Below are 18,737 nucleotides of genomic sequence, written 5' to 3' on the forward strand. Positions count from 1 at the left end.
TTGTTTAAAAATGAATCCATCAAATTTTTCCTCAATGCTTTGTCCTTCAGGAAAGGCCAGAGGCAACTCAAAATTGCCCATGACTCATCCCCTCCCGTGGAGTTTTGTGCCATATGTTTCCTTGCTTGTCTGCTCTTTTTATTAAAAATCCTATTTATTTATTTATTTATTTTGCTGAGGCTTTCAATTTGCTGTATCTTGAAGAAGACGTTGAACTCCCAACCTTTGAAACTTCTTAATATTTGCTGAGTGATTAAGGGGCAAAGTGGAAATACTGTGGATTGGACTTTATCTTATGTGGAAAGTCTTTGCTACAACAGCTCAACCATCCCTATTTTAAGCAATTAAGTATTTATTTTCCTTAAAATCTGAAGTCTTTTGGAACATTTTCCAAAAAGTGAGGACAAATTTCTGTACTTACTGGTCAGCTTGAGGACCTTTATTTTTTAGACCCACTTTAAAATCAAGTACTTTTGCGGGGCAGCTGGGTGGCTCAGTCGTTTAAGCGTCTGCCTTCGGCTTGGGTCAAGGCCCCAGGGTCTTGGGATGGAGCCCCACATCGGGCTTCCTGCTCAGCCGGAAGCCTGCTTCTCCCTCCCCCTCTCCCCCTGTGTCTCTCTCTGTCAAATAAGTAAATAAAATCTTTAAATAAATAAATAAATAAAGTAAAATCAAGTGCTTTTGCATAATTTACTTAATACAGATTCAAAATAATTTTATTTTAGATCTATAGTGTGGTCTGCTATACTGCTTCTTGCTGTTTCTCAAAGTACTTTACAAATATAATAGATACCTTTACTGTCACCAAAAGGCAGCAGTTCCTGGGTGAAATTCTTCAGGGAAGCCAAGACACAATATCAATATGGTAATAAGTTGGCCATCTCTTAACATCAACAATCTGCTTTATGGTCAGAAAGGTGCTGAAAGCTCCCCACTTCTTGCCCGGGCTGTCTCTCAAATAATTTATCTATGCAAAAAATAATTTAGAAGCTGTGAAAAGTTCCATTCTACAGATTTTCTGTCATTCTATCCTGGGTCTAAGGTGAGAGTCATTTTTGTCCTGTACTTAGCTAGCACTAAATAAGAGCCGTGAACAGTAAGTCTACCACCTCTTTCTGGTGATCCTGTTTCACCTATGCCCGTCACAGCTCACATTTATACTAAATGAACCTCTTTTCCACTATTCTTAATTCTTTCCATTCCCCTCCCCCCAGCCGTGCATTTCCTACTTTCAGAAACTTGAAGACAAGGTCCTTACAAACTTCTCTCCTGTATCCTCAAATGATCCAGACATAAATATTTTAGCACAGTCACCAGTGTCTTTCTGATGGCCTTAAAGTGTCTGCACAACCGGTCCTGTATTTATAAAGCTCACAAACGCTGTACGACCTGTAACGCTATACCAGCTAATGAATTCTCCTAGAACAGTTGACATGGAAGGATTTTACTTCCACTTCTCACAAGGAGAAAGATGGAGAATGAGAGACGATTGCAAAGCAGAATATTTTAATCCGTCTTCTCGGTGATCTTTGGGGGCTGTGTGCTAATATTTAAATTGAAGAGGAGGGAGGAGACGGACTGAGGATGGAGAGACCGAGGAGGTGGGGGGCGGAGCTAGCTCAGCACATAAAACCCCAGGCTAAAAGGGAAGCACAATCGTGTGTGCCAGAGTCACCCTCCCCTAACCTAGAGAGATGGGGCAGTCTGTGCCGTGAGGACGGAGCTCGGAAGAAAGAAAACAAGGACGGAAACAAACAAGACATAAGAGGACATCTGGAAAAAGCAGAAGGCAGAAGACAGGGAGGGGAAAACAAACCCACAGCAGGTGGAAACAAGATCTAGAGCCAACTGGTCTGGTCCACAGTTGTTTTTCTGGAAGAGAAGAAAGTACCGGAGGATTGCCTGTTTTCCCTTCAGTTAATGAAAACTCTTACCTTCATCAAAAAGAAAAGGCTAAGGGAAGGTAAAGACAATCTTTGTTTTCTTAGGGGCAGAGCTGAGTGAAACCCAGACTATCTTTGAAGCGTCTAAAATAAGCCACTGCCTGGTACACATTGCAGAACCATCCTGGTCTCTGAAGATCTACATCCCCTTCAGGAAAATTCCAGCCGGAGTAGCTGGTACAGTTCTATTTTTATATTTAAATATCTATGTCTCTTCCCCGCCCTCCCCTTTTAACAATCCTTTCTTGTCTGTAAGCCCGAGTGACAAGAAAGTATCTATACGGAAGAGGAATATTTTCAGTTTTCTCTTTTTATCTGCCTGAGTCTTTTTTTTTTAAGAGGGTAGGAGTGGTCCTTATTTCAGAAAAGGGCGTTTCAATTTGAAAGACAGTCTCTTAAAATATATTTACACCCACACGTATTTAGAAAGAGAGGTACCTTTCGGAGGTGGAAATCCTATGAGAAAGATGGAAAAAGGAGCCAGGCACCGAAACAACACTGAAAAGAACCACCCAGGTGGGAGCGAGTCGGAGGCCAGCCCTGAGTCTGGTTCCGGAGGGGGCGGAGTAGCCCTGAAGAAAGAGATTGGATTGGTCAGTGCTTGTGGTATCATTGTAGGTGAGTCCAATTACTTTTTCCACCCACCACTCCTTCCCTTCTCTGGTGGTCCTCTTGTGGAAACTTAGCCCCTTGAAAGTGCTATTTTTGCTTCCTACTCCCCAAGAAAAGAATTGTCATTCCCCTGTGCTGTAACCCATCCCCCAATGGTCAAGTTTGAGGGGTCTAGGAAGCTGTGTATGTCATTCATCTCTTCCTTCAAACCAGGCTGAGGAGTTCTGTCCAGTGTTCATGGAATGGAGCAGATAGGGCTCATACACGTGGCTGATGGTCAGCATTGCCTGGAAGCTTGTTGAAAATATAGGTCTCCTGGCTCCACACTAGAGGGCTCTGATTGCGTTGGCTTACGGTGGGGCTAGGGAACCTGAATTTCTAACAAGGTTTCATGCAGCCATCTCTTCAGTGGGCTGTGGACAGGCTTTTGAGATCTACTTAGTAGATAGTCTGTTGGTTTATGTCCTGAGAAACTGTGGGCCTCGGGGATGTGTAATTGCAGCAGTAATGTGTAATTACACAGTAATTACTACTACAGCATTAGTAATGCCTTGCCCTTCTGTAGCTTTTTCATCTTATGCAGCGCTCTCTCTTTGTAAAGTAGATGGCGACAGTGCTGTTATTCCCATTTCACAGATGAGGAAATAAATCATGGAAGAAAAAGAGAGATGAGATGGATTGTGCCTCTCCCTAAACATAGAGTTTGCAGTTTCTCCGGTTGCCTAGCGAGTCTGCCCATCTCTTAACATTCATGGAAGACCTTATGAGGTTTTCAAAGGGAAATAGGAGTAACTAGAATGACTAGAATGTGGAGTCAAGGAGAAACTGATGGGTAAAATGTGTCCCAGCTGCTGGAAGACTTCGAAGCTGGGGGGCCCAAGTGTACCTGAGAGTGCCAGTGCAGGCCACGCCAACCCCCTAACCCCAGTCTGCTGGGCAGAGGGTCCCAAATATGGTTCCATCTCTAGACAACACATCTTCCTCTTTCCTGAGAGGCCCTGGAGATGGATGGGCAATGGCTCATTACTGTCCTTACTTAAGAGGGTGAGCGTTTCTTCTGCTGTTTTTGGTAGAGGCTTTACCCTCTTCCCAGAGAAAGGGGCATGGGATGGTCAGGCCAGATATATTTGTGTCATCTCTCCAGAGTTCCTTTTGAAGGCTTCTTGTGTCCTGTTGCCCACGAGTCAATGTCTCTGGATGAGCCCATGTTATATGCAGCAGCACAGAGGCATTTTGGCACCCGAGCAATAGTAACACTGGAGAACACCCTTGAAATCAAATAAAATCAGTACAGTATTCAGATAATCCTCTTCACCTCTACACCCAGACTTCAGTGATCATGTTATCTCCACTCTGTTTTCAAAATGGAATCCTGTTTTATCTAATTCTCTGGCTCTAGGAAATTTTCCAGGCATCTACAGTTATAATGTTATTTTTAAAATTACAGTCATGATCTGAATCTCTTATTACCTTTTCTTTGCCTCTCCTTTATCTCAGTTGCTCTAAAAAATGAGATCAGCAGAGTATTCAATATGTACAGTACATGCCAATTTAAGATCTATAAATAGCCTAAAGCCTGTTACCTCTTTTATCAGTTTGACTGATAGGATTAAGCATTTTCCTCCCTTTGGGAAGGTTCTGATTCATACACAGATGTGCACACCCACATGCGCATAAGCACATCAAACCTCCTTCCTGCCTCAGCCTTGCTCACCCACCCCTGTTCATGTGCAGGTATTCAAGGGTAGAGGATATTTTCCTATATGCTGAGGCTGTTCTTGGCTCTTTCTTCAACAGTTTAATAAATGTTGAAAAAATACGATCTCAGATGAGTGAATGTTACTACTGATTTGTCCACAACCTTGTGGATTGCGCTTCAGTGTGAGAATAGTCCCAATATTCCCATTGACAATACAGTCACAAGAATAGTAACTCTGTGGTGAAGAGAGGTCCCAAATAGGTGATTTCAGAGAAATCAGGACGTTTTTGCAAAGTGTGAGAATCTTTGTAGAGTTAAGAGGAGGTGTGCTACCTCCACTTAAGCTAGGGTGAGACACAGATTTTCCCCTTTAGGATGATATGGGGCCAAATCCTTTCTGCTTCCCCACCTGCATGGCTGTTGAATTTCAGATGTGCTGAGCAGCTGCCCTGTCCTCTTCTAGAGGGGTTTCTGAGTGAATGATGGTGATTCAAGTCTTTTCAAGACCAAATGCAAAAATAGAAATGGCATTTTCCATGCAGAATTCAGTGATCTTCCAACACTGTGGAAGAGAGAAAATTAGAAGGCAAAAAGAGAAAGGAAATTTCCTAAGTGGGTCAGGTGATGCGATATGGGAAAATAGCATTTGCCCCAAATCCATCTATCTCATACCCAACTTACTTAGAGGAATAAGTTAAACTATGCTTTTTGCACAAGCTCATAAAATCTCATTGACAGTCATCACTGATGATCTAAATAAGGAATAACAGAATGGCAGGTGTTACAGGAATATAGAATGAACTAATAGAAACCCATGCCCTAGAGTTACTTATAATCTGATTGAGGAAATGAGATTCATATACATTAAACAAAGAACATTAAAAATTAATGATATGGTTGAGTTGTGTAGGAGCTGAATGAGGGCAAAGTTAAGGTGAATGGTGGGAAACACAAGGAGAGATAAGTTCTCACCCAGCACTAGATTAAGAAACATCTTGAAGGATATGGGAAAAGATAGAATGAGCAGGTGATTCTGGGAGATTTCATAGGTAAAAGAATAACAACTAAACGGTTATTTCCTTGAGAAAAAAAAATGTATCTTCTACATCTTTGAATCTTTGGTACTTAGCCTGACATGGAACAGTAACTCAAATGATTGTTGTACTTAATTGGCTCTTGGACAAAAATCCGAATATGGTAGTAATAAGAAGTGTTTATCTGAAGGACTGTTGGGAACCTGGCTTGAAAAATCTTTAAGAAAGGAATAATTTCATCAGCCTAGACAATTAGGTTGGGCCATTTTAATTTTTTTTTTAAGTAAGCTCTACACCCAGCGTGGGGCTCGAACTCACGAGTTCAATCAAGAGTTGCACGCTCCACTGACTGAGCTAGCCAGACACTCCAGGCCATTTTAATTTTTTAACATCACCTTTGCCCTAATCTAACCAGACTATTGCTCTTCATGTACTTGGCTAAGGAAATCTGTTGGCAACAGATGAACTTAGATTGCACCATGAATGTGCGGTCCCCGCAAAATCTAAAGAGAGTGTGATGGAGCAGCAAAATTTTTTTTAAAAATATTTTATTTATTTATTTCAGAGAGACCACAAGCAGGGAGGAGGGGCAGAGGGAGAGGGAGAAGCAGGGAGCCCGACGTGGAGCTCCATCCCAGGACCCTGGGATCATGACCTGAGCCGAAGACAGACGCTTAACGGACTGAGCCACCCAGGTGCCCCATGGAGCAGCAAAATTTATCAATTAATGATACCTAAGCTACTGTTAAGAGCTATCATTATTTTTTTAAGATTTTATTTTTTAAGCCGTCTCTCCACCCAACGTGGAGCTCAAACCTACAACCTTGAGATCAAGAGTTGCATGCTCCACAGACTAAGCCAGCCAGGTGCCCCAAAAGTTGTCATTATTAAGCACTTATTATATGCCAGAAACTTGTGCAATTACCCAACATCAGTATCCTGTTTATCTCTCACAATACCCTTCTCACTTATTATCCCTTCCTCCAGATAAGGAAATAGAGGCTCAGAGGGATAAGCAGCTTGTTGAAGTTCACACTGCTAAAAAGTCTTGAAGGCAAGATTCAAACCTAGAGCTTGTCTGAATCCTGAATTGAGCTTTTAAGCATTCTTCTCTACTATGTCTATTTTTTATGTCCTAAAGGGATGCTTTCCTTTAGACTCTGGGCAGAGGTCCTTATTTGTTTTTACAGATGAAGCACTTAGTGGTGTGTTCCCAGCAAAGAAGTATACAGGGGAGCTGAGCAATCAGCTGGGAGTAGAAGGTAACATTCCCAGTACAATTGCAGTAAGACTTGGGGGGCAGCCTGAGATTGGCTCAGCTACTACAGGATCTGGTCAGCACAGACCATGCTCCTATTACTTCTCCCACATGCACACCTTTCCTCTATGGACCAGAGTTTTCCCCAGCCATGGTAGAGGTGCCCACAGAGTTTCTGGCTGTTTAGGTCACTTTATACCAGTTACATATTTAGGTACATACCCAGAATCTCGGTCTGGAGGCACCAGGCCAGCTGCAGAGCCTAAAGAAAAAATATTCATAATATGTCAGACCATTTTGTTTTTAGCATAATGTACATTTATGAATGGACTTGGTATACTTGCTGCAGAACATTACTGAATGCAGGTCTAGCTATTAGACCACTCTTTCCCACTAACAAGATGTTTTTGTTTTTTTTTTTAATTGTATTTACCGGGGTGCCTGGCTGGCTCAGTGGGTGGAGCATGTGACTCTTGATCTCAGGGTTGTGGGTTCAAGCCCCGATGGGTATAGAGATTCCTTAAAAATAAAATCTTAGGGGCACCTGGGTGGCTCAGTCGTTAAGTGTCTGCCTTCGGCTCAGGTCATGATCCCAGGGTCCTGGGATCGAGCCCCACATCGGGCTCCCTGCTCAGCGGGAAGCCTGCTTCACCCTCTCCCACTCCCCCTGCTTGTGTTCCCTCTCTCGCTGTGTCTCTCTCTGTCAAATAAATAAATAAAATCTTAAAAAATTAATAATAAAATAAAATAAAATCTTAAAAAATAAAAAATAGTATTTACTGAGCTCTTACTAAATGCCAGTTCCTGTGCTATGAACTTTTTATGTATATTACCTTATTTAATCCTGACCACAATCTCCTGAAAGTAGATATCATAATTATCTCTATTTTTATTATTTTTTTATATATATATTTTTTATCTCTATTTTTAAACATGAGGAATTGAGTCACAAATCTGGTAGGTAATTTGCCCATGGTCACACAACTGATTACTGAGTTGGCCTAATTCCAGAGCCAAAGCTCTTAGCCATTCCTAATTTCTAATCAGCAACCAAGAGAGAAAAGAATAAAGCCAGGGTACATTGTGTGGTGGGGGAGTGGGCCATGGAGGACCATAACCCTAACTTCAGAGTCAGGAAAGACCATAGATGTCTGATACTGAAAAGGTTGGGGTGGAAACTTTTTTTTTTTAAGATTTTATTTATTTATTGGACAGAGAGAGAGTGAGCACAAAGCAGGGGGAGCGGCAGAGGGAGAGGGAGAAGCAGACTCCCTGCGGAGCAGGGAGCCCAGTGCTGCGGGGCTCCATCCCAGGACCCTGGGATCATGACCTGAGCAGAAGGCAGACACTTAACCAACTGAGCCACCCAGGCACCCCGACTTTTTTTTTTAAAGGGTATTTTTCAACAAAGAAGTGTGGCTATCTGTATGACCATACTACAATGGCACTGGGCTGACTTGGACATTTTTCAAGTCCAAAAGACTTTCAGACCCATGTGTTTTCCACCACTTCAGAAGATTTTACATTTTAGTCTCTAGTATGATGTTTATTAGCTTTCTAATCCCCAAAATGTCTGTTGGATGTTAACCAGAGGGATGGAGTGTGACAATTGCTTCATGAGTTTGTACTTCAAATTTTTTTAAAAACATGGAAGGATTAGGATTTGGTTCATTCAAGATAAAAACATGTTTCAAACTCATTGTTCTCAGAGAAAACTCTGAGACAGAAGCCAAGTAGGAGGCTTGTCAAAACAAACACACTTGGTGAATAGAGAAAGGCTATTCCCAGCAGTGTAATCTTAAAAATAAGCGGCTACCATTTACTGAGCACTACTATGCACTGATAATAGTACCTGATCATTGCTTTATAAATATTCTCTTCTAATTTCATGTAATTAATACAGTTATTGACAGGAGGGGTTTGAATGAATAAGTGGGCAATGACAGAGCCAGGATTCCCCTCAGGTCATTGAACTCTGAAGCCATGGGGCTTAACCAAAATGCTCCACAGCATGTAACTCCAGGCAGCTGGGGACAGGGATCCTGTTGCATGCTTCCTGCCTCCAGGAACCACGGAGCTCAAGGAGCAATCTGGTTGAGCCTGCTACTGGCAGGGCTATAATATGTTCTCCCAAAGAGCAGAGTTGTGCAGATTGAGTGACTAGCAGATTCTTGGGGTTGGGGGAAGACAGTAGGAACCCAGCAGGTAAAAAATTGTGTCCAAGAAATGGAACCAAATAGCTCGTTTTCTTTAGAAAAACAACAACAATAAAAATACCCTGTACCCAGATCAAATGACCTTCTCGGAGAGGCTGGCATCATATATATAGCTTTTCTGAATTAAACCAGCTTATTAAAGTGGCGTGGAGGTATAGGGCACACAGACTGGGGTTTCTCAAGTTGCCTGGCTACCAAGGTTTTCTGCTTTCCTCTGAGGGTTAATCCAGCATCACAGCTATCTGTAAAGAAATACCTCAGGAATTTCTGCCGGTGCTCTTGTTTTGTTGTTGTTAATGTTTGGGGTGATACAGGGGTGTCAAAAAAGCAGGCATGAGCAACTAATCCAATAATATATTCCAAACCACCAAAAACAACAACCATTCAGGAGCCCGGGGACTAGGAACTGTTCCCTTCCAATTTTTAACTCCTGACTGAGCACACAGAGCAAGGAAGACTATGCCTTGCACCCCTCCCAGAACATGCCTACAGAGGAGGCCCCCCGAGTCCCTTCTCCCAGGAAATTTGGAAATGGCAAACTGCAGGCTGCTCCTTGGGACAGAGGTAGGAGCTGCTGATCACAGGATTTGAGACTAGTCCATATTTTAACATTCAACAACACTTATTCAACACATTATATGCTAGGTCCTGTGCTGAGCACTGGTGAATTTTATTTCTAAGAAGCAAAAAGTATCCCTCAGGCCTATTTTAAGCTGTTTTATTTATAGAATGAATGAAGTTTGAGCTGAAAAGTTTATCGATTACATCTCATCCCTCACCCTTTGTCAGAGTCACAAGTATTCCCATTGGTTTTCTCTCTACTTTAAATAACCTCAGCGTGAGCAGTGACGTCACTTCTGGGGAGAGGGTTTCACGATATGCCAGATGTTCCAGGCAACCTCACACTGCTTCACGTTGTGACATGGATTACCCAGAGAGAGTACCCTTGCTGCAGAATTATCAATGTACTTTTCTCATCTGTATATAGATTTTAAAGGTGGCTGTTTGTAGATCTATGAAATGCATAAATGCTTTAGCTGTTTCTTAAGAGTACCATTCTGCATATTTAGTAAGCAGCTGAAATAGGCAGGTCAAGTTGCCTTAGGGATAAGGTGGCTTTTGTTAAGCAGGCTCTGATGCTGGAGTAGAGGGCATATAATGAATTTTTCCATGATTTGTATCAGCGTGTCATTGAAAGGGAGGAAGCATTGATAATGTAGCAGAAGAGAAGGGGCTCTGAAGATAGTCTTAGGTTTGCAAACTGCTTGCCTATTTATAAAGTTTGTAACCTGCAGCAAGTTAATTATCAGTTTACTTACGTGTAAGTGGAAGTTTCTTATGGAGTATTAAAATAAGGCTGGTATCCCCTGGTATATATTTAATAAATATTAGTTTCTTTCTCTCCTTGAGTTCCTCCTCCTCCATCACCCTCACTTCCCCCCCAACTCCAATTCCCTGACACACACTCACTAATACTGGTTCAGAAATTTAGATTGGACTGATCAGGCTGATGAGAAGAACTGGCCAGTTCAGTCCAAGCCTGACCTGTTTATCAACCAGCCAATGCTTTCCCCTCCCTAGTTGCTGATTTGAGTCTTCTTACTCATCAGCATCGGTCTTGTACTTCCCCTCTTCCAGGAAGCCTGTGAGCAGCCCATGCCAGTGACCTTTCCATTCTTGATATCTTGTCATATAGCACAGTTGTTGTTGCCAGCTCTATGTCCACTTACGTGTCCTCATTTCACACAATTCCTTGAGGGCAGACATTGAGTCTTACTAATTTTCACATCCTTGGGTATTCAGCCTGGCACGTGGCAAGTGCTTAGACAGTATTTGTTGAATAATAGCAGTCAGTTAAAAACAAATCATCCATTGGAGATGTTTGACAATGTGAATATACTTAATACTACTGAATTGTATACTTAAAAATGGTTAAGATGGTAAGTTTAATGTTATATGTTTTTTACCACAATAAAATTTTTTTAGCCTAAAAATGAGTTATTCTCCGGGTGTCTGGGTGGCTCAGTTGCTTAAGCGTCCCACTCTTGATTTCAGCTCAGGTCATGATCTCAGGGTTGTGGGATCGAGCCCTGCATCACAGTCCTGCTTGAGATTCTCTCCCTCTTCTCTCTCTGGCCCTCTTTCTGCTTGTGCTCTCTCTCTCTCTCTCTCTAAAATAAACAAATCAGGGGCACCTGGGTGGCTCAGTCGTTAAGCGTCTGCCTTCGGCTCAGGTCATGATCCCGGGGTCCTGGGATCGAGCCCCGCATCGGGCTCCCTGCTCAACGGGGAGCCTGCTTCTCCCTCTCCCACTCCCCCTGGTTGTGTTCCCTCTCTCTGTGTGTTTCTCTCTGTCAAATAAATAAATAAAATCTTAAATAAAATAAAATAAAATAAACAAATCGTTTAAATATTTTATTTATTTGTCAGAGAGAGAGAGCGCACAAGCAGGGGGAGCTGCAAGCAGAGGGAGAAGCTGGCTCCCTACTGAGCAGGGAGCCCGATGCAGGACTCGATCCCTGGACCCTGGGATCATGACCTGAGCCAAAGGCAGATGGTTAACCAACTGAGCCACCCAGGTGTCCCTAAACAAATCTTTTAAAAACTTCTTATGGAGTATTAAAATAAGGCTGGTATCCCCTGGTATATATTTAATAAATATTAGTTTCTTTCTCTCCTTGAGTTCCTCCTCCTCCATCACCCTCACTTCCCCCCCAACTCCAATTCCCTGACACACACTCACTAATACTGGTTCAGAAATTTAGATTGGACTGATCAGGGCCCTGAGTTATTCTCAGGGCACCTGGATGGTTCAGCCAGTTAAGTGTCTGCCTTCAGCTCAGGTTATGATCCCAGGGTCCTGGAATCGAGTCCCACATCGGGCTCTTTGCCTGGTGGGGAGCCTGCATCTCCCTCTGCCTGCTGTTCCCCCTGCTTGTGCGTGCTCTCTCTCTCTCTCAAATAAATAAATAAAATCTTTAAAAAAAAATCATCCAAATTCCAATCTAAAAGGAACTTTAGGGATTAACCAGATGATGACAGTGAGGCTTGAGGTTAGAACAGTGTTTCTCAATGTCAGTGCTGTTACCGTATGGGCCAGATACGTCGTTGTTGTGGGGGGCTCTCACGGGTGTCGAAGGGTGTTTAGCAGCAGCCCTGGCCTCCACTAGATGCCAGGAATACCCCCTCCCCCAGTCAATCAAGACTGTCTCCAGTCATTGCCAACTGTCCCCTGGGGCTGGGGGAAATAGTTCAAAATTGCCCCTGGATGAGAACCACTGAGATAGACAAAACCTGTCTCTGCTGGTGCCTGGTTCCCCAAAAAGACAGGGAGATGCTGGAAGCCAGATGTGAATCTTTAATGGGCATATGTGAGGACTCAGCACTTGTAGCCCCTCAGGCCAGAATGCCTGCCTTTCAGGGTCTGGTGGGTGGTGGTTGGCTCCATCTATTTCATTAAAAGTCCGTGTGTGAACCAGTGCTTCCCAATTACCTTTTAAAGCAAGCATGTACAGAGTGGGTGCTCAGTAAATACTTTTTGAGATGCAATTACCTGCTGGCCGCCCACCTGCGGCATCTAAAAATTATACCTAGACAAGCAGACAAATGACTCAGAGAATGCTTCATGGTCCTGGCTCTGCAGTGCTATTTTGGAGCCAAGCCTCCAAAGCAAGCCCGTTGGATTCTTCTAGAGTTGGACTCTATTCTTACTGCAATAAATTCTAGCAATTCCTTATATTTGCTAGCATTTCACAGATTAGAAAATGCTCCCACATGTATGTGACCTCCCCTGATCCCCACAACAATTCTGTGAGGTCGTCAGGGCTGGAACAATTATTTCATTCAGCAGGTGAAGGAAAGGACTGTCAGAAAAATTCAGGTCACATGGCTTGTGGGTGGCAAAGCAAGGAATCAATGGCTCAACTCTGAGCCTAGTGCCCTCTTCACTTTTCAGTAAGGAATCCAAAACAATGGAGTCCTGCAGCACCTTCCACATCTCTATTCTGCTCAGGATGGCAACTCCAAAGGGCATGTGTCAGAGTCTCAACCTGCTGTCACTCTGATATAGCTATTTGTATGGTCCTGATGGGAAAGTGTATAAAGGGTAAGATGCATGGTGAGCTTCCTGCCATGAGGATCAAAGCCCCCAACATACCAGACCCTGCTTCCATGCTTCCCCCAGTCCTGAAAATCCTGAGATCTTCTCAGACACTTTAAGGAAGAAGCATAAAGAAAGTTCACCTTAGGGGCACCTGGGTGGCTCAGCTGGTTAAGTCTCTGCCTTTGGCTCAGGTCATGATCCTGGGGTCCTGGGATCGAGTCCTGAGTCAGGTTCCCTGCTCAGTGGGGAGTCTGTTTATCCCTCTCCCTCTCCCCCCCCACTCATGTGCTTGCTCTCTCTCTCTCTCTCTCTCTCAAATAAATAAATAAAATCTAAAAAAAAAAAAATAAAAAGAAAAGAAAAGAAAGAAATTTCACCCTGGCTTTCTCTAAACATCATGGAAATGGACAGAACCTCCAAGCCCTAGGAGGAGCTCCGACTAGACTCTAAGACTAGCATGAGTTATGAAGGAAGGCCAAAACTTTTTGTATCTGAGGGTCTGTTGGGCATTAGAAGTCTGTAAATCCATGCCCTAGGAAATTCTGTGATGCCTACAACATTCTAGTGTGGGCAGGCCTGGGTGTGAGTAAGGCCTTAATAGGAGTCACATGGGTATTGGCCCACAAGTGGGGAAGTCAGTAGTTACTCATGGCGAACGTGGATTTTCTTAATTCCGACATTTTTCTAGTGAAGACTTGCCCACCGATACAACTTGGCCCCCTTTTTAATGGAGTGCTTTGCCTGGCTTTTCTTTGACAGAAGAAGCCAAGCTGGGCCTCATTGTCCAGGCATCCTAGGACCCCTTTTTTACCAAAGATCTATGTGATAAGATGATTATTTTACTAATTGGGGTTGATGACAGGGAGGATTGAAACCTTGGCTATACCAGATGGATGGGCATCTCATTCTTGAATGGTTTTATAGACAGAGTCTAAGAGTAAAACAATGGAGAAAAACATCCCCACAGGAATCAACTTTCTTCCAACCTCTCAAGAAAGGTTCATAGTCAAGATAGAAAAGACCTTTTCCACTTCTCCTTTTTCAAAGCCACTCCAGAAAAACCTCATTTGGACAGAGTCCAAGTGTAAAAGTCCTGTTGTGCAGTTTCTAGAGGAGAGGCCATGTGGAATAGTGGAGGAAACCCAGACCAGGAGTCTAAGGACTTGGTCTCTAGTCCAGGCCTTGCTGCCTATGCAATATGTGACTTTGGTCAAGTCTCCTCACCTCTCTAAAACTCAGTCTTAGCGAAGGTAAATAGGAATGTTAATACCCGCCCTGTGGGCCTAAGAAAGTATTTCCTAGAATCAAATAAAGTAACAAATGTGAACACTTTGTAAATCACCATTGAAGGTGGTACGGTGGAAGGAAGGAATCAGATCTGTGTTCCAGTTCCTTAATAAGCATCTTCTCATAATAAGCATCATCTTAGTAAAGCTGACGATTCCCTGGGAAAAGTTTGAGGCTACAACAGAAGATTTAGGTTCTAATCCAGTTACTACTAACTTACTTTGTGGTTTAGGCAAATAACTTCCTCTCTGTGTCTCAGTTTCTTCATCCATAAAATAGGGATAATAATACCTCCCTCATTTTTTCCCATTTGGAAAATTGAAATGATAGTTGCCCTATTTTCTTCCCCTATAAATTGGAGATGGTAGGGACACCTGGGTGGCTTAGTTGGTTAAGCATCTGACTTTGGCTCAAGTCACAATCTCAGGGTCCCGGGATTGAGCCCCACATTCCTCCCCCTGCAGAAGCTCCAGAGGCCGCTAAAGTGGAAGAAATGTTATCTGATTCTGGTTTTCTAGGTAGCGGCTTCCTAGAATCAGAAAGCCACATTCCTCTCCTTCCTGTTCTCTAGCACTCTGTTTTGGCTAGCATAATTCATTTTTTTTTTAGCTTTTATCTCTGTAATTTTAGTTTGGTCAAAATTAAGATTGTAGGGTGAGGGGTAGAATCCAGTTTTTATAAAATGAAGATTCTTGTCCCAATGTCAACCTATTACAAACCTCACATCACTCCAGCAGCTCTATGGAAGGACATATCGAGAATAAGGGGAGGCAGTAAGTGATCAGACCCTGCAAATGGCTGTTGGTGTTGCACATCCCATCTTCCAGCAGCTGCCTCCACCTGGAATGAGGAAAGGGACACACACTCTGGAAATGCCAGAACAAAAGCTGGAGAACATAAGTGCTTTGTGATCCCCACTGTGGTATTTGTTTTCCAAGAATCCTTAGTGGAACACTGACACTTCATTCCTGAGAAGACAGGATCTCTTCAATAATACTCACCCTTACTTCCTCCCTGTGACAGCCATTCCTGGCTCTGAGACCCACCTACCTGGTCCCCCACCACCTCCCTCTTCAGTACCTTGCAGATCAAAGTCAAACCTTGTTTTTCTAACCCCTTGATCTAGTTTTATAATCTAGGTGTGTTACTCTTTTCGTGGCTGCCTCTGAAATGCCCTACAAATTACTTTTTTGATAAATTCCTGCTAGACAAGGAGTTTACTATCACCTTTTGCACTGTTAGCAACCCTGTCTCCAGTTCTCAGCTTCTGGCACTTGGTATCTTCCAGGGACAGCAGCACATTTCGCTTGGCAAGTTAAGGGTCACCTGCCAGGGTAACTCTATCCTGAGACCTGGCACAATACCAGAAGGCCTCCTCGTCTCCACCAGCCCAGCCTTCACGCGAAGCAGACATGGAGACTGGTGGAGGAGAGAGGGGGGCTGAAAGATAGCCTCTTGTTCCTATCACAGGACTTTAAATAAATGTACGAGCAAAGGAAAAGCCTTTAAGAACTGGTGGGGCCCGGAATTGCATTTTTCTCTCTCTCTTTGCCTGATGTTTAGATCACAAAGTTGAACATGACGGATTGTTTCTTCTTTTAGCTTCATCTCTGTAGGCAGCCCAGTTCCGTTGGGATAGACTATCTGCATAGAAGGAAGGCAAGTTTGAGACAGATGTGCTTCCTTTCCAGCTGCATCCAGCTGCCGATTCTATGTCAGTCTCACGGTTGCTGCTCTTCCACCTGCCTAGACCCCTCCCCTTTCCCATTCATCATCGCATGCTGCAGTTTTTTAGTGTGAAAAGCTTATTCTGTATCCCAGAAGAATAAAATGTATTGTTTTTAAAGAATGTGACTATTCTCTTCTTGTCCCTTTGACCGAAATAACTGATGCATGGCCTGGGATTAAAAAATGAATTTTGATTTAGAAGTGAAAGTTTCAGGACTGGATTGAGGTTGAGTTATGTTTGAGATCTGAAAGTCATTTTTGAAAGTTGAGTGTAAAATCCTCTACTCTGCATCTTGTTCAGCCCAGATCTGGTTCCAGACTCCTTAAGAGAGGCGGTGGGAATTTGAGATGTCCTCAGAACACTGTCAAACCAAGCTGGCTTCATACTCCCATTCGCATTTCTACCTGGATCCACTTAGTCTCTGCTTCTTCCCTCAGACTTTTAGTAGAACAGCTGTGTGGGGCTTAAGGAGAGACCTTTCAAAGCACCTTTGCGGTGCACCCTGATCACCACCTTGAATCACAAGAAATAGAGGAAAGCTTGGGAAGGAGCGTGTCAGGAGCTGCCCCCACCCTCTTACTCCTCCCCTGCCCAAAAGACACACCCCAGTAGCCAACCATTCAGTCCTTGCTGCCGGCCTCATCTCTCAGGAGAAAGCCAGCCTCTTGCACACAGAAGCAGAAATAGATTAGTGGAAAGCGCGCCGGATTAAGCATCAGGAGATCAACTTCTAGATCCAATTTTACCCATCAGTAGCCGTGGAATTTGGAAATGGCACTTAACCCCTCTATGTCTTAGCCTCTTTGCAAAATAGAGAGATAAATACCTGTTCTTCCTCCTCTTCCTGTACTTCATAAGGTTGTTGTGAGGGTCACATGAAACAATGGAGGGGGACAATGTTTCAAGAATATAGTGCTAAATCTTTGCACATATTGCACTTCTACAAACCACCTTGTGAGACTGTTTTTATAGGGTTATTTCATGTTCCTCACTAAGGGTGGGGCTGTCCTGTCTGGGGTGAAAGCCAGCCTCCAGGAGTACTATCGATGCTCATAGGTCTTGAAAATCCCCAGTCATGGGGTATGACCACAATCTGTCCAAAACGTATTGCCCTTAGGCTCACTTTTGAAGCTTTCTACCCTGCAGACTGTCTCTGAGAACAGCCTGCTTTTCCAGTCCTGCCATTTCCAGTTCGCCTTAAGACCTTTGTTACCTCGGGTAGACCATGGTATAGCCCAGTCAGAGGGTCTTGAGGTTCAGTACCCAGGCTACCACTTACCACCGTGTGGACTTGGGCAATGCACTTGGTATCACTAAGACTCAGTTTCCTCTTCTGTAAAATGGGAGAAATGATATCTGACTCTATAGGGGTGTCCTGAGGACTAAAGGAGACATGTAAATTATTACTAGACCTACCTGCCTGAAGGTGATTTATGCATTCCAAAGGCATTTTAGAATCAAACCAGAGATGAGACCACTTCTGAGAATGCCAGTCCTGTCAATTGTGCTGACTCCACTGTCTCCCCCGGCAACCTTGGTGCCTCATGCAGGGAACATCATTGGCTCTGGAATCTTCGTCTCGCCGAAAGGTGTGCTGGAGAACGCCGGCTCTGTGGGCCTCGCTCTCATTGTCTGGATTGTGACTGGTCTCATCACAGCTGTGGGAGCCCTGTGCTACGCTGAGCTTGGGGTCACCATCCCCAAATCTGGAGGTGATTACTCCTACGTCAAGGACATCTTTGGAGGACTGGCTGGGTAAGAGGATCTGTGGAGGCCTGGGTGGTCTAGAAGCCAAGGCCAGTGGTTTCCAGTGTGCCAAGGAGAGCTAGAGAATAGGATTCCTCTTTTGCCTCCCTGTCATGGTTGTTAGTGTAGCTCTGTGTCCCCTTGATTCTCCTGAGGGTGGCAGAAGAACCAGGTTATAGTTTTGACCTCTCTCTTGATCTCAGTGGGCAAGATTCTGTGGGTGACAGCAAACAGAACTGTATGACAACTCTGATCATAGACTCTCAGGGAAAGCATATCACAAAACAAAGCCCTCTTATCCTGACAAATTAGAGTGACCACCTAAGAAACAGGGTACCCTCTTCTCACATGACCAAGGATGATACCTTCCTGCAGGGCAGGGCCCTGATCTTGAGTTTCCTCAGCGTCTGTGGCCCTGATACTGAGGAGCTGAGCCCTCGTGGAGGGGCCAAGGGTGTGGAGGGCACTTCCCCTTCCCAACCCCACTCAGTGCCGCGCCTGGCGGTTGCTTAAGCGGCCACACCCTAAGCATGTCCTGGCTGTCAGAATTCCGGGGTTGCCAATTTTCTTTTCCACCACTGGATGCTGGAGGTCAGAGCATAGAGAAGAGATGGTAAAAGGAGAGGGGAGGGCACCTGGGTGGTTTAGATGGTTAAGCGTCTGCCTTCGGCTCAGGTCATGATCCCAGGGTCCTGGGATCGAGTCCCGCATCGGGCTCCCTGCTCCTTGGGAGCCTGCTTCTCCCTCTGCCTCTCTCTCTCTCTCTGTCTCTCATGAATAAATAAATAAAATCTTAAAAAAAAAAAGGAGAGGGGAGAGAGAAGGAATGCCAAGATGTGTGTTCATACTAGTAGACACTTTGCCCCTCATCATCAAAGCACTTTATTGTCATTGCGGAGGGCCGGCTGTCTGGTTGAGCAGGGGCTGGGCTCCTCAGCATCCCAGAAAACAAAACCCAGGAAACTCACCCCATTAGCCCACCCACCTCTCCTAATGCTGCCCAGTGACATGCCCAGGCTTCCCTCCATGACTCGTGAATCCCTGCCATGCATGTTGGCGGGGGTGGGGGGTCTCTGCAGCTGTCTTGGGTCAAGTTCTGTCCTGTTCCCTC

General features: G+C 44.2%; 1 protein-coding gene across 3 annotated transcripts in view; it reads left to right on the forward strand.

Moving 5' to 3' along the window:
* Positions 1-1,642: 1,642 nt before the first annotated feature.
* Positions 1,643-18,737, forward strand: part of SLC7A8 (solute carrier family 7 member 8) — a 49,401-nt gene continuing 32,306 nt past the window's right edge. Inside the window, exons 1-3 of one of the 3 annotated variants that reach the window (XM_027569131.2) lie at positions 1,652-1,963; positions 2,370-2,561; positions 17,431-17,635. In XM_027569131.2, coding sequence (XP_027424932.1) covers positions 1,921-1,963; positions 2,370-2,561; positions 17,431-17,635 — 440 coding nt within the window. In that variant the 5' untranslated portion in view covers positions 1,652-1,920. Of the gene's footprint in view, positions 2,562-17,430; positions 17,636-18,737 lie in introns of all 3 variants that reach the window. The other 2 variants (XM_027569132.1, XM_027569134.2) reach the window with 2 other exon arrangements.

Source organism: Zalophus californianus, chromosome 6, assembly GCF_009762305.2.
Source record: "Zalophus californianus isolate mZalCal1 chromosome 6, mZalCal1.pri.v2, whole genome shotgun sequence".
Classification (NCBI taxonomy): Eukaryota; Metazoa; Chordata; class Mammalia; order Carnivora; family Otariidae; genus Zalophus; species Zalophus californianus.